This window comes from Miniopterus natalensis, chromosome 6 (genome assembly GCF_054644295.1).
Source record: "Miniopterus natalensis isolate mMinNat1 chromosome 6, mMinNat1.hap1, whole genome shotgun sequence".
Classification (NCBI taxonomy): Eukaryota; Metazoa; Chordata; class Mammalia; order Chiroptera; family Miniopteridae; genus Miniopterus; species Miniopterus natalensis.
In genome coordinates this window covers 64056003-64074402 of record NC_142086.1, presented here as the reverse complement: position 1 = coordinate 64074402, position 18400 = coordinate 64056003, and the positions used below count along the sequence as shown (strand labels likewise).

The 18400-nt window shown below is 45.9% G+C and overlaps 1 protein-coding gene across 1 annotated transcript; it reads right to left on the bottom strand.

Moving 5' to 3' along the window:
- Positions 1-10537: 10537 nt before the first annotated feature.
- GHSR (growth hormone secretagogue receptor) lies at positions 10538-13681 on the bottom strand. The gene is made up of 2 exons (XM_016208239.2): positions 12889-13681; positions 10538-10923 (listed from the first exon to the last, which is right to left on the bottom strand). Exons 1-2 carry the CDS (start codon positions 13679-13681, stop codon positions 10538-10540), a joined length of 1179 nt encoding a protein of 392 aa, XP_016063725.2.
- Between the last annotated feature and the right edge of the window lie 4719 nt (positions 13682-18400).

Here is an 18400-nt window from a genome sequence, read left to right as displayed (position 1 = left end):
TTTGCAAAGTAGTTCTTCAAAAGCACAAGCATTTCTGAAATCCAACTGACGATGGCAGCAAAGAGAAAAAATGAACATTACCATTTTGAGATATTTTATTTGTGTATGTGTGTGAATAATGTGTATTTGGGCAATATATTTTCTACTTTAATTGACAGACTATCACAGTTTCTTTGGATGAATTATGAATTATTCAAAATCAGTATATACCAAAATCAATTCCAAGTTCTGCTATCTATTCCATAGGATCAAAATTTAGTCAGAACATTGTTTTTATCATGACATTTTGCTTCACTGAAATTGCACTTGTATTACATCACCCCAAAATGGATAATTTAACTTAATGGGGAACATTTTAACCAAAATTACAAGTACCCATTCTCAGTAATGTAAGATTTTTCACTTTGACAAAATAACTTCTAAAAGCTTTAATTCAGTTCCATCAATTGAATGAAAAAACCTCAGCCCATTAGTGAGATTAACTGATCATTTCTTAAAAAGTATCTGACAGCACTGATATAAAAGTGGCCTCATTCACCTGTGTGCCAAGAGTTTCTTCTGACAGTGAAGCCAACAGAAACAGCTTTCATGAAGTTCTGGTACATGTGTGAAAAACCACAGAATCCAAAATGAGTAAAACTCATTTAGGAGGACAATTGAAAATCTCACTTCACATACTGAAATGTAAATGCACCTTCGGCAGTGCTACGTGTTATTAGCTTGGGCACAGTCTTCTTAAAATAATTACTGGCCTGAGTAGATTTAAAGCAAAATTGAAAGCTTGTTACCATTGTAACAGGAGTGTTTAGATTATGCTCCATGGGAGGAAGGCTCAGCCTCTCATTCCTGTACATATTGCAGGTATTGCTAATCTCTCATTTTCCCCATTTCCCACTGACCTGCTGCCTGGCAGCCTGGTGGCTTCATGCATCTTGAAGACTGCAGTGAGAGCCACGGCACAACTGGAGGGGAAAAACTTTAGTTTCCCCACCAAATATTTTTCCCACCTGAGATGGGAAGGAGTCGACTTTCCCTAATAGCACGTGTCCAAGCCCACTTTGTTTTTGTTTTTTCCAGCAAGTGCTTTGCATACTTTATTGGGAATAGAGATGGGTTACAGCTGGTCGTCTTTCAGGTTTGCCTTGTGTTAAGGAGAGAACTCTGTGCTGAACATGCATCTCATGCACTATTAGACCAGACTCTGGTAGAAGTTAGAAATACCAAGTGCAGGTCTGACAACTCCACCTCAGTTTCCTTTAATACAACTGTTAAATGACACGTCCTTACAAAATAAAATATCCAGGACAAGTGCAAAAGTAGCAGGTGCAACCGGTGCTGTGGCAGGCAAAGGGGACATGTTGTCACCCAAATGACCTTTCTCAGCCCAATGTTTCTGGGAGCCGGTGCCACATGATGGGAGTTGACACACAGGATGAAACGCCCTGAGCTTTCTGGGACTCTGGACAGTCCCTGAGAGTTATCTCCTTGGATTTATTCTGTTCAGAGGGAACCAACAAGTCTCTATATTCTCAGTGCTTTTACATAGGGATTAGGAGTGTTTTGGTTTTATTTTATTCTCACCTGAGGATAATTTTATTGATTTTAGACAGAGAGATGGGAGAGAGAAACATTATTCAGTTGCCTTTCACATGTGCCCTGACCAGAGATCAAACCTGAAACCAAGGTATGTGCCCTGACCTGAAACTCAACCCGAAACCCTGTGGTGAATGGGATGACGCTCCAACCCACTGAGCCACCGGCCAGGGCTAGAAGTGTTCCTAATTCGGTTGCCCAGAGCCAATGGCCCCTATTCCCTGTCACAGATCCTGACCGTGCCACGTGCGAGGAGGCCATGCGCCTGCACACCTGGCAATTCGGGTCCACCAACTGGGTCATTTGCTCCCAAGTCTTTCTCTGCCAAAGTGTTATTGTAACTACTTAAACATCACATAAGTTGATGAAATGTGATTGAGAAAAGAGAATCGCTATTTCTTGGAAAACGACACTGAATTCTTTGGAAAGACTCAATAAAGGAAAGTCACTAAAAAACTAATTAAATTAGAGGAGGGTACAACCAATGTCAAAATTGGTGAAAGAAACCTGCCCAGAGCCACACAGTCCCAGCAGCAGACCAGGAAAGTGAGCCCACCCATGGAGCCCATTTATGGAGAAATAAATCCACACTGACAGCTAGTTTAAACACAGCGAGGAACAAGATGGCGGCGGGGGACAGCTGTGCCCGCCGCCTTCCGCAACCACATCAGAATTACAACGAAAACACAGAACCACCATCACCCAGAGCCTCCTGAGATCTGGCTGCACAGAAGCCCCACAACCAGGGACCTGAAGAAGCACCGAGACGGTAGGAGGGGCGGAGACGCGAGGGATGGGGACTGAATCCTGGAGACGCTGCCGCGGGCCCACACCCGGTGCCACGGGGTAAACCAGGGAGGGAATCTCGGCGGTGGGGGTTTCTCGGAGGAGGGAGGGGTCCCAGCCCCACAGCAGGCCCCCGCCCAGGGGTCCAGGGCTGGGAAGAGACGTCCCCACACCTTCGAGCTGTGACACCAGTGGGGACTGTGGCTGAGGGTCCTGGAGGCTGCGGGAGCCCCAGCAGCTCCTCTAAAGGGCCCGGCACGGACTCACTCGGACGCTCCCTCTGAGCCCAGCGCCGGGCAGCAGCCTGAAAGGACCCGGGACACTCGGGGGGAACTAACCTGCCTGGAATCCGGGCGAGAGGCGGAGGGCGGCTTCCTCCCAGGCGGAAGGGCTGGCGGAGGCCATGGCTCCTTTGGCGAGTCCTCCCCGCACACAGCCGGCAGGCAGGTGCCATGTTTGAGTCGCCAGCACCTGACTCACACCTTTGGCCCCGCCCCGTGACTCCCGGAGGCCCCGCCCCTCCCCACCTGCAGCTCATCCAGGCCATTTCCAGGGGCTTTTCTGTGCAAGTGGCCTCTCGAGCCTCATGCTTAGGACTTTCCTAAATTCTCTCAAACAAGCAGCAGCAGGCCCCATATGGCTGGCACTAGCGGCAGCCTGCCTGGGCTCATAGCTTGCCCTTTCCTGGGCACCTCCAAGCCCAGCACAAGTAGCAGCCAACTACGGTTTGCTGTGTAGCTCATGCTGGGTGGCCCTGGGCAAGGCACTGGCAGAGGCTGACTTGGCACCTCACGGGAGGCCCCAGAGATAGTGCACCCAGTGGTCAGACTCGACCACACTGGATTACAACCCTACCACATCCACGAGTGACACTCAAGGGACGCAGCTGGCGAACACCAAAGCTCCACTGAAGTAAATCCTGCTCCATAGGGGTGTCTCCAGCACAGCAGCTCTCTGGCTGTAGTTGCAGCTGGTCCTCACGGCTGATTGGCTGGGGGGTCAATTCCTCCCAGGGACGCCAACAGCAACCAAGGCTCAACTACAACAGGTCAGAGCACACAGCCCACACAGGGGAGCACCTAGAAGGCCCAGCTCAGGTGACTGGGGAGGCTGAGCCACTGGACCCTACAGGACACCTACTACACAAAGCCACTCTACAAATTCCAGGAGACATAGCAGCTCTACCTAATACATAGAAACAAACACCTGGAAGCAGCCAAAATGTGGAGGCAAAGAAACATGTCACAAAGGAAACAACAGAAGAAAGCTCTAGAAGAACTAAATGAAATAGATCCAAGCAAGCTAACAGATACAGAGTTTAGAATCTTGTTTATAAGGATGCTCAAGCATATTAGTAAGAGCTTTACGAAAATAACTGAGAAAATCGATGACATAATAAAGTACCAATTTGAAATGAAGGCTACGCAAACTGAAATGAAGAATAATTTACAGGGAATCAACAGTAGAGGACGCTGAGAATCAAATCAGCAATTTGGAACATGAGGAAACAAAAAAACACCCAACCAGAAGAGCAAAAACAAAAAAGAATTCAGAAATATGAAGATAGTATAAGGAGCCTCTGGGACAACTTCAAGAGGCTCAACATTCATATTATTGGGGCACCAGAAGGAGAGGAAAGAGATCAAGAAATTGAAAACCTATTTGAAATAGAATTACAGAAAACTTCTCCTACCTGCCTGGGGAAAGACATAGACTTACAAGTCCAGGAAGCACAGAGGGTCCCAAACAAGAGGAACCCAAAGAGGCCCACAGCAAGACACATCATAATTAAAATGCCAAAGGTTAAAGACAAAGAGAGAATCTTAAAAGCAGCAAGAGAAAAGCGGTTAGTTACCTACAAGGGAGCACTCATACGACTGTCAGCTGATTTCTCAACAGAAACTTTGCAGGCCGGAAGGGAGTGGCAAGAAATAGTCAAAATGATGAAAAACATGGAACTACAACCAAGATTGCTCTACCCAGCAAAGCTATCATTTAGAATTGAAGGTCAGATAAAGAGCTTCAAAGATAAGAAAAAGCTAAAGGAGTTCATCACCACCAGACCAGCACTACAGGAAATGATGAAGGGTCTTTAACAAGAAGCTAATGAACAAAAGAATCTGACGAACTAAATAGATTCAGAGACATTGACATATGCAACAGATGATCATATTTCTGAGGAAAGAAGGAAGGAGGGTGGAGGGTGGGAAGAGATTAACCTAAGAAGTTATATGCATATAAGCATAACCCGTAGACACAGTCAATAACAGGGTAAAGGCCTGGGGAGGGGACAGGAGCGAAGTGGAGGGGGTCAATAGGGAAAAAATGGGACACCTGTAATACTTTCAACAATAAAGATAAATTAAAAAAAACAACACAGTGGCCTGGCCGGGCGTGACTCTGGCTGGGTGTGGCTCAGTGGTTGAGCGTCGACCTAGGATCCAGGCGATCGGGATTTGGTTCCCGGTCAGGGCACATGCCCGGGTTGCAGGCTCAAGGCGGCCGATCAATGACTCTCTCATCATTGGTGTTTCTATCTCTCTTTCCCTCTCCTTTCCTCTCTCTGAAATCAATAAAGATTTATTAAAAAACAAACAAACAAACAAAAAAAACCACAGTAAGTCTGCCAGTGTAAGCCAACCATCAACCAGTTATCTTTTTTTTTTTTTTAAATATATCTTTATTGATTTCAGAGAGAGGAAAGGAGAGGGAGAGAGAGATAGAAACATCAATGATGAGAGAGTCATCGATCAAGCCCGTAACCGGGCATGTGCCCTGACTGGGAATCGAACTCTGATCTCCTGGATCCCAGGTCGACGCTCAACCGCTGAGCCATGCCTGGCTGGGCTCAACCAGTTATCTTTTATGGTGAAATTGCCTTAGGGCCAAGTAGTAGCTATGTGGTGGAAATGGTGGTGGTGAGACTGCCAGCAACAAAGATGTTTACAAAAAGATGCTTAAGGCAGAAATACCTAGAACTAAAAGGAGGAACAAACTATGAGCCAGGAAGTAAAGCATTTTCACACTGACTTCAGACTGGGAGACCCACCAAGTCCCAGGCAGACTTGCTGGCCTCTGCTCTTTTGACCTTAAATCAGACCCATGGTCTGCCACAGGGATGGGCCTGAAAGAATGGGATGGGCCCTGAATTGAAAGAGAAGTGGTTGGAAGGGGTCAGAAGACACTGGAAAGGGCCTCCGCAGATTAATAAGAGCAAATTTCATGATTTGCTTCTTTGGATTACTTTAGTGTATTACTAATTATTACCAAGTTCACATTTTTAGGTACTACTTCCAAATTGTAACAACTCACATTAGCTGCACACAGCTATGGTTTTGTGGTGTGTAGACCGTGGTGAACTTGCATACTGTGAGGGCCTTTTATTCTGAGATTATGTCCTTTCTACTTTTAAGTTTCATGTTCTTTTAAGTTGAAATGATGGTGATGGGTAGTAGGGTAATTTGAAGTCCATTCATTAGAAAATAAAAGTTGGCCACCTTAGTGGTCCTCCAATTTTAGCTTTAATTTTATTGGCCCCCACGGTCCACACATCTGGAAGCTGATGCCCAGGTGACACATAATCCAGTCTCTAAACTTTCATCCGTCCCACAGACATCCAGTGGGTGGCTGCTGAACACAAGGTGAACGGGAAGCCTTCCTTGGACTCAGAGAGCTTGTGGCCTTTGAGTCACACATTAGTAGTGTATTACCACGGAGGCTGCGATGCCATTGACTCGGATGGTGACAGGTGGTAAGAGAGAGAGGTGGAGAGAACATGGGGGTCCCAGCCCACCACAGGGTCCCTGACTCTTCTTACTACTTACAGAAATGGCCTAACTCATGATTAAATATTGGAGCCCTTGGGGAAATAAAATCCACTACAACAAACACCTCATTGCTGCAAAATCTGTATGTCAGAAAGTAAAATGAAAAAAGAGAACTGAGTTTAGAACAGGAGTAGAGGTAAAATATTCCCAGATACCAAGATTTATAACTGTATGTGGAAGGAAGTAGATGTAGACTTTAAAAAGACATTTATTAAGCAATTGCTGGGTTAAGGACACACACAGTAAAGAAAACTGGTGCCTGATTTCATAAGACAGGTACATGAGAGCTATAGTAAACTCTTTAATATTCACAAAGACCTTAAACAAAGAATCACAAATGAAAATATTATTAGAGACATGACACATTGTAACAACACAAACTGACCAAGCAGTAAATTCTATACATACTTAGAATACAGGGGGTATCAGTGGTGGTCAGGATATATTTATATGAACAAATACTCTCTGGTATGCTAAACCTATAGTGCTAAAAGTGAAAAGTATAAATAGTTGTGTTGTTTGAGCTAGAGAAATGTTTGTATTTAACATATTAAAATCACAAAACATCTTCCAAACTGTCTTCCCAAATACTATCTCTGGGCCTGGAGGGGGGACAGGAGAGAGGAGTTCTGGGAAGGACATTTGTAAACATTTTGGTGAATTTACGTGAGGCATGTTTTTTGAGGGCTTTAATGGTTTGCCAGTCTTGAGAGTAGTTGACAGTCCCTTGAGCAAAGTCTGCACTCTGTCACAGCATAAAGTGCTCATTGGAATTCCTGCAGATATCCAGGTAATTGGGAGGGACATCAGCATGACATTTTTTTTTTTTTTTTTTTTTAAACAAAATGGCTAGCCTCCAACACCGTGCAAGGATTTGTGTTCAAAAGAAAAAGCACAAAACAAGGCTCATCCAAACTCTCTCCCTCACTTGCTTCAAACTTAGAATATTGCCAAGAATGAACATGACCGAGCTTATTTAATGTGAATAAATGGAAGATGTATGCTTAAAGCAGTTAATGTTTGCCACCAGCACAGTGCTTCCTGTTGATTTTGACTTGCAGTTCATTCTCTGGATAAAAAAGATATTTGTGTTATAAATTCACTGAATTAATGCGGGGCACTGGCTAGTGTTGCAATCTAAATTGCAAGGAAATCATAGGAGGATCATTAGATAATGCAATAAAACGTTGACTGCAAAGAAATGGCTTCCAAAGTCTGGCCAGACACTAGAAGTGTTTCTAAATCTCATTGTCACAAAACTGCCAATTTTAAATAATTCATGGCAAAGAATGTTTTCTTTAATGCAATTATTAAAAAGTTCTTGTATAACAGTCCCTTCCAATAATGAAAAGAATGCAAGCCTTGATTTTGTGACAGTGTAAGGTGTGGTGAGAGGAGCCTCATTGCTGAGGACCAGGGAAATGGAAATACAGATTAAAAAAGAAGCCAGTCCTTTACTTTCCATACATTAATAAAGCATGCTGTGAATGTAATTACCACTAGCAGACACACTGGCTGCATCTACAAGTTTGACTGGTTTGTGTAGGAAAGGCCCATTTTAAATTTATTCTGAACCAAATACACAACAAAACAGGGATATGAACAACCCCTTGAGATACTGGAGAACAGTTTGATCCAGTGTCAACTGGAGATGTTTACTTCAAAACTTAATATATTTATCAGTTACCTCTTGCAACATAACACACAAGTGAATAGCTCATTAAAGAGCTTAGAACATATCAGGCACATACTAAGGTCCGTGAAATGACTTTTACAAACAGTTTTCCTCAGTGTAAATTCCTTTTTTCCCTGAGTCTTAAACAATTTATGGACTACAAGGACACAAAGAAGTTACAAACAGTAAAAATGCAGTGATGTAAAAGCACAAATTAAAAACTCCTTTCTCTAACTGCATCCTCTGAGTCCCAGATTAATGTCAGTGAAGGACAACAGTGGTCCTTGCTGTGTAAACTATTCCCTGTGAACCCACAAGAAAAGGGGGCCCATTGAATAGGTAAGCGACTAATTCACAGTTTTTCTCCAAGGCAATCAACTGAGTGATGGAAATCAAACCTTTTTTGCGTGTTTTCTCTCAAGTAGAATGTATTTGTAGACGAAAATGTTACGTTTTCAGGAGGCTGAATTACCTCTTTGGGATTTGCTGGACTCTGTTTAGGAGAATAATGCTGAATGACCTAATTAGTATCGTATGGGCTTGAATAAATCAGTGTACTTAAAAAAATATTGATGCACCCCCAGAATTAACTGAATAATTAATTTGCTAAAGCTCTGCATTTAGACTAAATCGACTGAGCAGTTTTAGTGTCAGAATAGATTTCGGAAATATTTCTCTAGAGAAACCATTCTAATTATGATTATGTTTTCATGTTTCTAAAATAAAGTGAATCAATTACTTCAGAAAAATAATTGTTGCTTTTGGTGGGGGGGGATCAATCATGGCAGTAATTTCCCTAAGTGGTTCAATCAGTTTCATAGTTGAACCAATAATTTCGAGTAGGAATTGCATATATAACTTAGTATTGCACAGGACGATGAAGAAATCATTTTTGGAATAATATATTTAATATGCTTCTCAGTTATATGTGGAATCTAATAAACAAAATAGACTGAGGAACAAAACAGATCCAGAGACATAGAAGCATGGAACAGACTGAGGAATCTCAGTGGGAAGGCAGGGGTGGGTGGGTAGGTGGGTGGGGAGAGATTAACCAAAGAATTTATATGCATATGTGCATAACCCACGGACACAGGCAATAGTGTAGTGAAGGCCTGGGGGGAGGGAGTGGGTGCGGGAAGGGAGGGGCTAGTGGGGGAAGAAGGGTGCGGGAAGGGAGGGGCTAGTGGGGGAAGAAGGGGATATCTGTAAATTTTCAACAATAAAGATAAATTTTTAAAAGTATGCAAAGAGTTGACTATACAAGGAATTTTAGATTTATAACCAACATGTACAGTATTCAGTTGAAGGTATGTAATAATTCATCATTATGATTAAGAAGGAGACTGGAAAAGCAAGTAAACATATCTATCAGACAAGCAGTGGGATGTAAACAGCAAAAGTAATTTCGAGACAGAACATGGCATAGGCATTTTGAAATGAATAGCTATAAGATTAAAGAAGTTTTGAACATTGCTAAGCAGTAGCATTTAAGGGATTCTGAATTTTTCACCACTGGAAAAAATTTTATGTTCGTGAAGTTCCTGTACGCTTTCCAGAGTAAGTTATAAATTACTCCTTTATTCACAAAGCCTTATGGTTGGTTTAAATAGTTTTGTTAAGCCAAATAAGGCAGTTTGTGATTTTCTATAATTTTTATAAAGTCTCATTTCCTGAATATTAACACACATAATTGCACCTAATTTAAAAATGCATCTTATATTTCACATCCATTTCCTTCCAAGCATGACTAGGACATTTAGGTGTGATTTGGGGGATTCATCATGCTAAAACTCTGTGATGCTTATTTTGCAATAAAAACATTTCAGGAAATGAGTATTAATTGTTAAACATTTTATAAGATTAACAACATTGGTATTAATTGTTAAACATTTTATAAAAGTAACAACAATTTTACATATACTCTAGAGATGAACTATCCAATATAGTAACAACTAGCCACATTTGGCCACTGAATATTTGAAGAACTGAATTTTTAATTTCGATCAATTTTAAATTAAAAAACTTATAGTAGTTTTAGTTATTGGAAAACTTCTACATATGTTCGAACAACTGAGGTTTATGAATCTACTTTCTCACCTGCAAATTTTATGAAATCTAAATACAGCAAGTATTACTGATGAAAACTTAATGTCCAAATTAAGATTCACTGTAAATGTAAAAAACAAAGCAGATTTCAAAGACTCTGGATTAAAAAAAGAATGCAAAATTCTCCTGAATAATTTTTATATTGATTACTTCAGTACCTTGCATTATATTTATCTTGGACAGTGCTGATCTAGAGCTATATGAAAACTGCTAGTTTTAAAAAGTCACTTTAAAATTTTAAATTTTAATGTCATTCTCTTGATCAAATTTTTTTTATCATTATGAAAAAGTAAATCAGATTACGTATTTATCCGGTAGGAAGTGCCCTAATTTCCCTCTCTGCAGCTTCTCCCTTCTCCAGGTTGCAAAGCCCTTGCTAGCACCAGCAGCTGAATGCAAAATCACAGGCAGCGAATATGCAGAAATCCTGTATGAGAGCCTTGGTGACCCTGCCATCAAATTAAACCTCTCACACACCACAACTTCTACCTTCTCTTTCCCCTCGACTGTTTCCAGACCTATCTGTCCCCAGTTCCAAAGTCACCCTTCAGCTTCCTCCCAAGTCCTGCTGTGCTGTGGCTTCCAGGGTGGAATAATAAGCGATGACCTTGCTCAGCGAGGTGCTTGCCCTTGTGTTAATACTGGATTCTGTCCAGGCCCGAGAGCTCTCCTCCTTCAGGGTGGACAGCTTCCTCTGGGAGAAAGCTTCAAACCCCAGGAGTCTGAACACGGCCACGCGGTACTTCTTGGACATGATGTTGTAGAGAATGGGGTTGATGGCGGCGCTGAGGTAGAAGAGCACAAAGGACACCAGGTTGCAGTACTGGCTGATCTGGGCGATCTCCAGGGAGCCGGGCTCGAAGGACTTGGAGAAGAGGTACCGCCCCACGTGGAAGGGCAGCCAGCAGAGGATGAACGCCAACACCACCACAGCTAAACAGCAAGGGAGAGGGAGCGTCAGTTCAGCAACCGCAGAGGACAGCGCGCTGCGTTTGGAAGACCTGGTTTTGTCTGGGGTACGCGGGGGGCGACCGGCGACTTCAGAGACACACTGCGCTCTGCCCTTTTCCCATCCCTGCACCTGCGCCACGACCGAGTCTGCCTGGATCAACGGGGTAACCGGTTTTACGGAGCTTCCCAGTCATTTCTCTTTAAAAACTTTCTGAGCGACTTTGGGGTTGGACGGACACATTGACTCAACTGACTAGACCGTTTGTTCACAGCAGTCCACCGTTTACGTGTGTTAGACACAGCCAGGCACACGTGTGTTAGACACAGCCAGGCACACGTGAGGTGGAGGGGTTGAACTCAGCTGGAGCTATGGGTCAGCGTCCCCTGGGGCACAGATTCCTTGGATGCAGTAGAGACTCATTAAATTAAAATCTCTAGTTAGGAGACCCAGACACCTGCTTTTTTTCTTTTTGAGGTTTCACAGAGGACCGAATTTGCAGTCAGGATTGAGAACTGCTGGGGTGGACGATTCTTTGACATAAGTAAGGCATAAAAGCCCATAAAACCAACTAACATTAATTAGCATCCATCCAGGTCTTCATATTGCCCATTTTTTTCAAGACCTCTGCATTTCTAGATTATGTTTTTTAAAATTCAGAAATCAGAGGAAAACTAACAGAAGATATTGACTATAGTCTCCAAGTCATAAAGAGTGCAGATCATAGTTCTACAAAAGCAAGTAGAATTAATATTTTGCTTGGAGGCGAAGACATTCTGTATTTCTTCACTTGTACCAAACACATATACTGAAAGAGCTGAGTTCACACAGTACATATTCAGCAGGCTCCGCTGTGACTCTGCACACAAATGTCCTCTGAAGGACCGTTTGGGGAGGGGCAGTAAGGCCTCTCAGCTTCCACAAAGTCTCCTTTCTCATGCTGGAAGCCTGCCTGTCCTAGCTTAGCCTTGATTATCGCAGCTTTTCTACCTGGAAAGACAGGTAATCATGAAAAGAAATGGAGACACCGGCATTGATTTGTCACTGACTTCCTCACAACGCTGTACAAACAGAAGCAGGGTAAACAGAATTGATTCAATTATTTGATTGGAAAAAATGCAGAGCGCCAAGCAAATCACAACATTGAAAGAAAAATGAGTCATCTGGGACAGAACTATCCGAATTGATCATATGTTTGGTTAAATTTACCGCTGAATATTTCCTAGGCTTAATGCCTGTTCCTCTTAGCGAAACCTAGATATCCACAAATTCTATGTGAGGAGGGGGCTTAAGCTCACCTTTAACATTTAAAGGCCACAATTGATTTTTAGAAATATCTCAGTTTTGATGCAAAGTTTCTGGACTGATATAAAAGGCATTTTAGGGAAATATAGGAGTGGGGCATTTTTCCGTGGAAGAGAGAAAGGAAAGCCAGGAAGAAAGACACAAAAAGATAGAGACCTAAAGAGAGTCAAGACTGTGACAAAGTTGGGAGGGGGGCGGAGATGGCAGGAGAGAGGACGAAGGAAGGAAGGAAGGAAGGAAGGAAGGAAGGAAGGAAGGAAGGAAGGAAGGAAGGAAGGAAGGAAGGAAGGAAGGAAGGAAGGAAGGAAGGAAGGAAGGAAGGAAGGAAGGAAGGAAAGAGGGAGGGAGGGAGGGAAGAAAGGAGGGAGGGAAGAAAGGAGGGAGGGAGAGAGAAACAAATATTGAAAACAAGAGCAAAGAAGTTTTCCAAAAAATCCTAGAGAGACACACGGACGCACACACACGACAGAAAATCTAGGAGACCAAAGGGAGAGTTCAAGGCAGAAACAAGAGAGGAGGAATAACTGAGAGACTCACAGACAGACAGACCGGGAGAAACAGGGAGAGAGGCAGACGCGCGCGGGAAGGTGGAAAGGCTCGGGGGAGCGCGCGCGGGGACAGAGCCCTAGGGCGCGGGGACCCACCCAGCATCTTCACGGTTTGCTTGTGGTTCTGGTCCCTGAGCGAGGCGGCCACGGCCTCGCCGCGCCCCCGGCGCCACAGCTTCCTGCCGATGAGGCTGTAGAGCACCGTGAGGCAGAAGACGGGCAGGAAGAAGAAGACGCTGGACACCCACACCATGACGGTCAGCAGCCCCGAGCTCACGGCGAACTCGGTGGCGCGGCACTCGTTGGTGTCCCGGGGGTCGGTGCCGTTCTCGTGCTCCACGCCCACCAGCACGAAGATGGGCCCGGCGCTGCAGAAGGCCACGGCCCAGATGACCAGGATGACCAGCTTCACCCGGCCTTTGGTGACCACCACCTTGGCCCGCAGCGGGAAGCAGATGGCGAAGTAGCGCTCGACGCTGAGCGCCGTGATGGTGAGCACCGTGGCGTAGGTGCAGCTCTCGCTGACGAACTGGAAGAGTTTGCAGAGCAGGTCGCCGAAGTTCCAGGGCCGGTACTGCCAGAGGCGCACGAGGTCCAGGGGCATGCAGAGGAAGATGAGCAGGTCGGAGAAGGCCATGCTGGACAGGTAGAGGTTGGTGGTGGTGCGAAGCTCGCGGAAGCGGGACACCACCAGCATGGTGAGCAGGTTGCCCGCGATGCCCACCACGAAGAGCGCCACGCAGGCGGCCGTGACGCCGGCCAGCAGCGGCGCGGGGAACAGCGGCGGCAGCTCGTCGGCCAGCGAGGCGTTGTCCGGCGGGGCGTCCCAGCCCCGGGCGGGCAGCGTGAGGTTGGGCCCCGGCCCCTCCGCCGGGGTCGCGTTCCACATGCTGCCGGCGCCCCGAGCCGGCTCCGGGGGGAGGCTGCGCTGAGGAGCTGGTCCCGGGGAGGTGGCCTTGGGCGCGCGGGGCCGGGCGCGCGGGGAGGAAGCTAGTCGAGGAAAGAGAGAAAAGTGACGAGCCGAAGCCGAGGTGGAAGGGGACATTGAGCGCTCGGGGCGGGGAGGAGTGGGGAGAGGGAGGCCGGGGCGCACGCACACACTCACACACGCACACACACGCACACACACACTCACACACGCACACACACACGCACGCACACGCACACACGTGGCGAGAAGAACAGAGTGGCCCTCCGCTCCTTCTGGAGTCTCCCCTTTCCTCCACCCTCGCCCCTCAAAGCCTCTCTCCCCACCCAGCAGCTGGCCGGCCTCCACGCACGTACCTGTCACCGGCGCAGCCCCGCCAGCCCTGCCTGGCCTTCGCGTCGTCGCTCCAGCTGCATCTCGCACTTCCCCAAGGGGCCCGGAGCGCGGGGACCTCGGGGCCCCCGCACCGCGAAGCGGGAGCGCGAGGAGCCGTCTCCCCGGGACTGGGCGCTGCCTGGCTCGTGTGGCCCAGGGGCTGGTGACACGCGGGGAGGGGCGGGGACGGCGGCGGCGGGGAGGACGCCAACCGCAGCGGAGACCCGAGCTGTCCCTCAACAGGGGGTAGAGTTGGCCGTGGACCTGGTGGGCAGACGAATCGAGCGTACCCAACTGAGCTCGGGAAGTGGGGGCAGGGAGTAAAAAAAAGGGGGAGGGAACCTAGTGTTAGTGTTCCCGCGGGGAGGAGACCTGTGCGCACCTGGGAAGCGCCTCACGCAGCCCTAGAACCGAAGGGGGCTCAGAGGCGTGCGGCCGCGCGTTCAAGGTCACACAGCGAGCTGCGCGCTCAGGCGAGCCGCGGCTCTCCCGGCCCCGCCGCGTTTCTGAGCGCGCGGCCGCGAGGTGTGCCTGACGGTTCCGAACCCCAGCCTCTCGTGCGGCCCCCGACTCGGCCTGGTGGGGGGAGGCTGTGCAGAGGACTGTTCCCTGATGCGAACCTCGTGTTTGCGGGTGGGGTGGGGGCAAAAGGAAAGGACCGTGGTGGGAGGAGGGTGGAGCCGGCGGAGGAGCAGCGCGGGCTGACACGTCGAGGGTACGCAGTAAACATTTTCTGAGGCGTGACAGAGGGAGATCAGCCATCCGGTATCTGTGTTCACTTGGGCAAAACCTTAAAAACGTTATCGACCTTTTTAAGTTTTGAGGATGTTGTGACGATAAATGTACGCTGCGTTGCTGTTATCCGGGTTGCTGCGAGGGGCAGGAGCCGCGCCCGGTGGGAATGGGTCGGAGGCGCCCCTAGTCGCGCGGTGACTCCCCCGCGTGCCGCCTGTGCGCCCCTGCCCGGAACCAAGAATCCACATTTGAAGACGTGGAGCTGGCGGCCGCTGGCGAACTCGCCAGCTCACCGGGCGCGTTCCGGCGCCCAGCCTGCGGGCGGCCCCGGAGAGCGATCAGCACCGCGGCCAGCGACCGGCGGGGCGCAGCGCAGCGCAGCTCGGCGGAGCGGCGGCCCCGCGCCTCGCGTCTCTCTCCACCTGGGCTTCAGCGCCCGCGCTCTGCTCCGCCCGGAAGCCCCGGAGGCTCCTCCCAAACACAGACCCGCGTTAAGCGGCTTCGCTGACCTCAGCTATCCGCACTCACCTGCCCCTGACCTGAATGAGAATCCATTCACTGTATGACCGAGGGCTTTCCAGAAGCATTTTAATGCAATTGCACATGCCTTTGACAGACAGATGGTTTACATCATCTCTACCACCTAAACTGCTAAAGCTGAAAAATCAAAGACCTAAGGCTGGAAACACGCATATGTACATGGAAGATTCCACACCTCGTGGGAGACTGTCCGAGGGAGGTGTGATACAGGCATCCTGCATGCACATACTACGTCAGCTGCTCGGACGTGTTACAGATGTTGGGCCAAAATGACTTAAAGAGAATATTTATTTCAAACTAGTATTTTAAAAAGAGATTACAACTAAGTCAAGTCACCAGTTACTAACAAATTTTAAAAATCAGTACCGTACTTTGATTTCAACACTTTCCCCTACATTAGCGGTAGATGTCTGTGTGCAGACGGATCTTTAGGGGGAGAAAACAGACTGAGAAAAATAAAAATACTGTAGGAAGCTATTGGCTAAGAATAAGAATCAGGAAAAGATAGTGGAGAATACTTTTAGTGTCCTCAGAGCCAAAACAATTGCTAATAGAAGGGAAATATTAAAAAATATGTATTTTGTGATAAAAATGTGGCATGTTGTCTAAAATAACCAGCTATTTACTACATTCAGTAATTGTCTAAAATATAGACAAATTTGTATTGTGTGATGAAGAAGAAACAGGGGATACTATTGAAATTGATCTACTCATTCACAACAATAGTATACAGTATATGAAACTGTCTAAAAGTATATGCTAGGTACTTAAAATAACAAATATAAAACCCAGATAGGTCCTATGTTTATAAACTTACAGTTCAGAGAGAAAAACACAGTTAAATAAGCAATTCCAGTACAGTATGAGGCATGCACAATGAACTCTGTTGAAATATGGAGAAACAATGAACTACACAGAGGTTTTAGGGAAGACTTCTTAGGGAGTGTCATCTGAGCTGGATCTTGAAAGCTGAGTTCTGTAAGATGAAGCAAAACATACTAACTGTTCAGACAAGGTGCACAAAATCACTTTGGAGTAAAAGAATCCAGCATGCCTTGTCGTTTGAATGGTGTAGGGAGTATTATTATGGATTCTTTTTTTTTTTAATGTAGTCAATGCATACCAACCACTTATGGTTATTTATTTATTTTTTTGATGCTCAAATTGTCCTATCTTTGGCCAATGGGATCACCTTCAAGCTGGATCCACAATCTTTTGACATGACTCGCTTAAACTTTGAGAATTTATTTGCTTTATGTCACAATAAGATGGCTCTAGCTCATCTCGTATATTCTCCACTCTAGATCCAAGAGGAGTCATTTCTCCAAGAATTCTTAGTATCTTACAGTGGGGAATGGCATTCAGAGACCTAAATTTGGGCAGAAGGAGTGAGCATTTGTATTAGGTGTTTCCGTGGGACCAGTAAGATGACAATCGACCATTGTATTTAACAACATGGAAACAATTGTAAATTAATGATCCTGGTGGCATGTTGAGGGTGAGCCTATTTGGTTCAAGTGAGCATGGGAGAAAATAATTTGGAGACAGGGAGTATAGACAAATGTTTCAAGGAGTTTTATTATAACAAAAAGGAGACCACTGTGGTGGTAGCTAGAAGAGGGTATGAGGTCCAAAGAGTTTATCTTTTTCTTTTTTAAATTTATCTTTATTGTTGAAAGTATTACAGGTGTCCCATTTTCCCCCCCAATTGACCCCCTCCACCGTGCTCCCACCCCCTCCCCAGGCCTTCACCCCGTTGTTGACTGTGTCCATGGGTTATGCTTGTATGCATCTAACTTCTTTGGTTAATCTCATCCCACCCTCCATCCTCCTTTCCTCTTTCCTCTGAAATATGATTGTCTGTTACATGGGTCAATGTCTCTGGATCTATTTAGTTTGTCAGATTCTTTTGTTCATTAGCTTCTTCTTAAAGAAGACCCTTCAACATTTCCTATAGTGCTGGTCTGGTGGTGATGAACTCCTTTAGCTTTTTCTTATCTGTGAAGCTCTTTATTTGACCTTCAATTCTAAATGATAGCTTTGCTGGGTAGAGCAATCTTGGTTGTAGTTCCATGTTTTTCATCACTTTGACTATTTCTTGCCACTCCTTTCTGGCCTGCAAAGTTTCTGTCGAGAAATCAGCTGACAGTCGTATGGGTGCTCCCTTGTAGGTAACTAACTGCATTTCTCTTGCTGCTTTTAAGGTTCTCTCTTTGTCTTTAACCTTTGGCATTTTAATTATGATGTGTGTTGCTGTGGACCTCTTTGGGTTCCTCTTGTTTGGGACCCTCTGTGCTTCCTGGACTTGTAAGTCTATGTCTTTCCCCAGGTAGGGGAAGTTTTCTGTAATTCTATTTCAAATAGGTTTTCAATTTCTTGGTCTCTTTCCTCTCCTTCTGGCACCCAAATAATACAAATGTTGGGCCTCTTGAAGTTGTCCCAGAGGCTCCTTATACTATCTTCATATTTCTGGATTTTTTTTTTTAATATATCTTTATTGACTTCAGAGAGAGAAAAGGAGAGGAAGAGAGAGAGAGATACATCAGTGATGAGAGAGTCATTGATTGGCTGCCTCTTGCACACCCCCAACTGGGGATCGAGCCCCCAACCTGAGCATGTGCCCTGGCCGGAAATCGAACCCCGATCGCCTGGATCCTAGGTCGACGTTCACCTGCTGAACCACGCCTGGCTGGGCTGGATTCTTTTTTCTTTTTGCTCTTCTGGTTGGGTGGTTTTTGTTTTCTCATGTTCCAAATTGCTGATTTGATTCTCAGCGTCATCTACTGTTGATTCCCTGTAAATTATTCTTCATTTCAGTTTGCGTAGCCTTCATTTCAAATTGGTACTATATTATGTCATCGATTTTCTCAGTTATTTTTGTAAAGCTCTTGCTAATATGGTTGAGCATCCTTATAAACAAAATTCTGAACTCTGTAGCTGTTAGCTTGCTTGGATCTATTTCATTTAGTTCCTCTTCTAGAGCTTTCTTCTGTTCTTTCCTTTGTGATATGTTCCTTTGCCTCCACATTT

Coding starts and splice junctions, on each gene's coding strand:
- GHSR (XM_016208239.2), bottom strand. CDS start 13,681: ATGTGGAACGCGACCCCGGCGGAGGGGCCGGGGCCCAACCTCACGCTG. Junction 10,924..12,888: donor GCAAACCGTGAAGATGCTGG/GTGGGTCCCCGC, acceptor CTTGCTGTTTAG/CTGTGGTGGTGTTGGCGTTC.